The sequence below is a fragment of the Atta cephalotes genome (assembly GCF_000143395.1).
Source record: "Atta cephalotes unplaced genomic scaffold scaffold00008, whole genome shotgun sequence".
NCBI classification, from domain to species: Eukaryota; Metazoa; Arthropoda; class Insecta; order Hymenoptera; family Formicidae; genus Atta; species Atta cephalotes.
In genome coordinates, this window is record NW_012130072.1 from 1,998,131 (window position 1) to 1,999,440 (window position 1,310).

General features: G+C 24.7%; 1 protein-coding gene across 1 annotated transcript in view; it reads right to left on the reverse strand.

The window, feature by feature from the left end:
* LOC105627335 overlaps nucleotides 1-658 on the reverse strand; it is a gene marked incomplete at its 3' end in the record, with an annotated part of 5,840 nt that extends 5,182 nt beyond the window's left edge. The window contains exon 1 of the mRNA XM_012208621.1: nucleotides 644-658. Coding sequence (XP_012064011.1) covers nucleotides 644-658 — 15 coding nt within the window. The remainder of the gene's footprint in view (nucleotides 1-643) is intronic.
* Nucleotides 659-1,310: the final 652 nt, after the last annotated feature.

Sequence of the window (1,310 nt, forward strand, 5' to 3'; positions counted from 1 at the left end):
TTATTATATATATATATATATATATATATATATATATATACATATATATACTGAGAAAAAATTCTGTTAATTCACTTAAAGACTTAAAGTCTATATTACGGGCTGTTACTAATATAAGTCATTAATTCATGTATATTTTTATTAACATAAATAACATAAATTATTATTTCATATATCAATAATCAAAATCTTTATATCAATAAAAATATATGAATTAATTACTTATATGTGAATTAATTACTTAGTAACAACCCGTAATATATACTTTAATTGAATCAATAGCATTTGTTTCTTAGTGTATATAATGTATTTATAATGCAATATATCCAGAGAATTATGATATATATTATCAAAGTATTATAACTAGTAAACAAACAAATCCGAAATAAACCTGAATGTAACTGAAGAAAAAAAGTTTGGCATTTTTTACCGTGTAATGTGGATGTTAATATTCGGTGGCTATTGAATATTCAACCATTCAATATCACATATTATGTCGAACCCATCATGTCTATTTCTACTTACTCATTTCTGTTATTCTCTAAAATTGTATCAGTGAAAATATTATTAATTAAAACTTGTAAAATAGCATTTTATTAAGAATCAGTGAGTATTTCACTGATTTTTAGTATAAAACACTCACGCTGTGCTTATGCATCCTGTATTTTCTCCAGCTAAATATTCCTGAAATATCACAAAAGGCTCCTAAAATTAAAAAAAAAAACTGTTCTAAGAGTATTCCGGAATATTCCAAAATATTTATATAAAAGTAACAATATAAAAGTAACAATATCAAATAGTGATTAAAAATTCCATTTATATGTATATCGTTATATATTCCAAGATTGTTCCATGTATATTCTATAAAATTTTAATTTTTCTAGAAATTCTAAGCCTGATCGTTCTTGAATCAATTTTTAAACACTTCATACTTTCACTTTCGATCCCAATTCTGACTTTATAGGCGAAACGCTGCACTCCTTATATATTCTCTCCCAAATAATTCTTGTTAACAAGTAAATATTCTTCGCTGCCCTCTATCGGCGGAAATGATGTATACTATTTGCTCACGAACGATTTTCTTGATACAAAGAATATTCTTGCAATATTCTAAATATTGCACATAATCTTGCAATATTCTTAATATTGCATATTTCATATTCGATTTGAATTCTGTGTTATTTTTTCACTGTACCGGAATATTCGGCACATTGAGAATATGAATCGAACTTTCTGAATAAATATTTTGATGGGTCATTAATTATGTAGATCAATGCAAAAAAAATTTCATTATAAAATCAGAAAGAAAT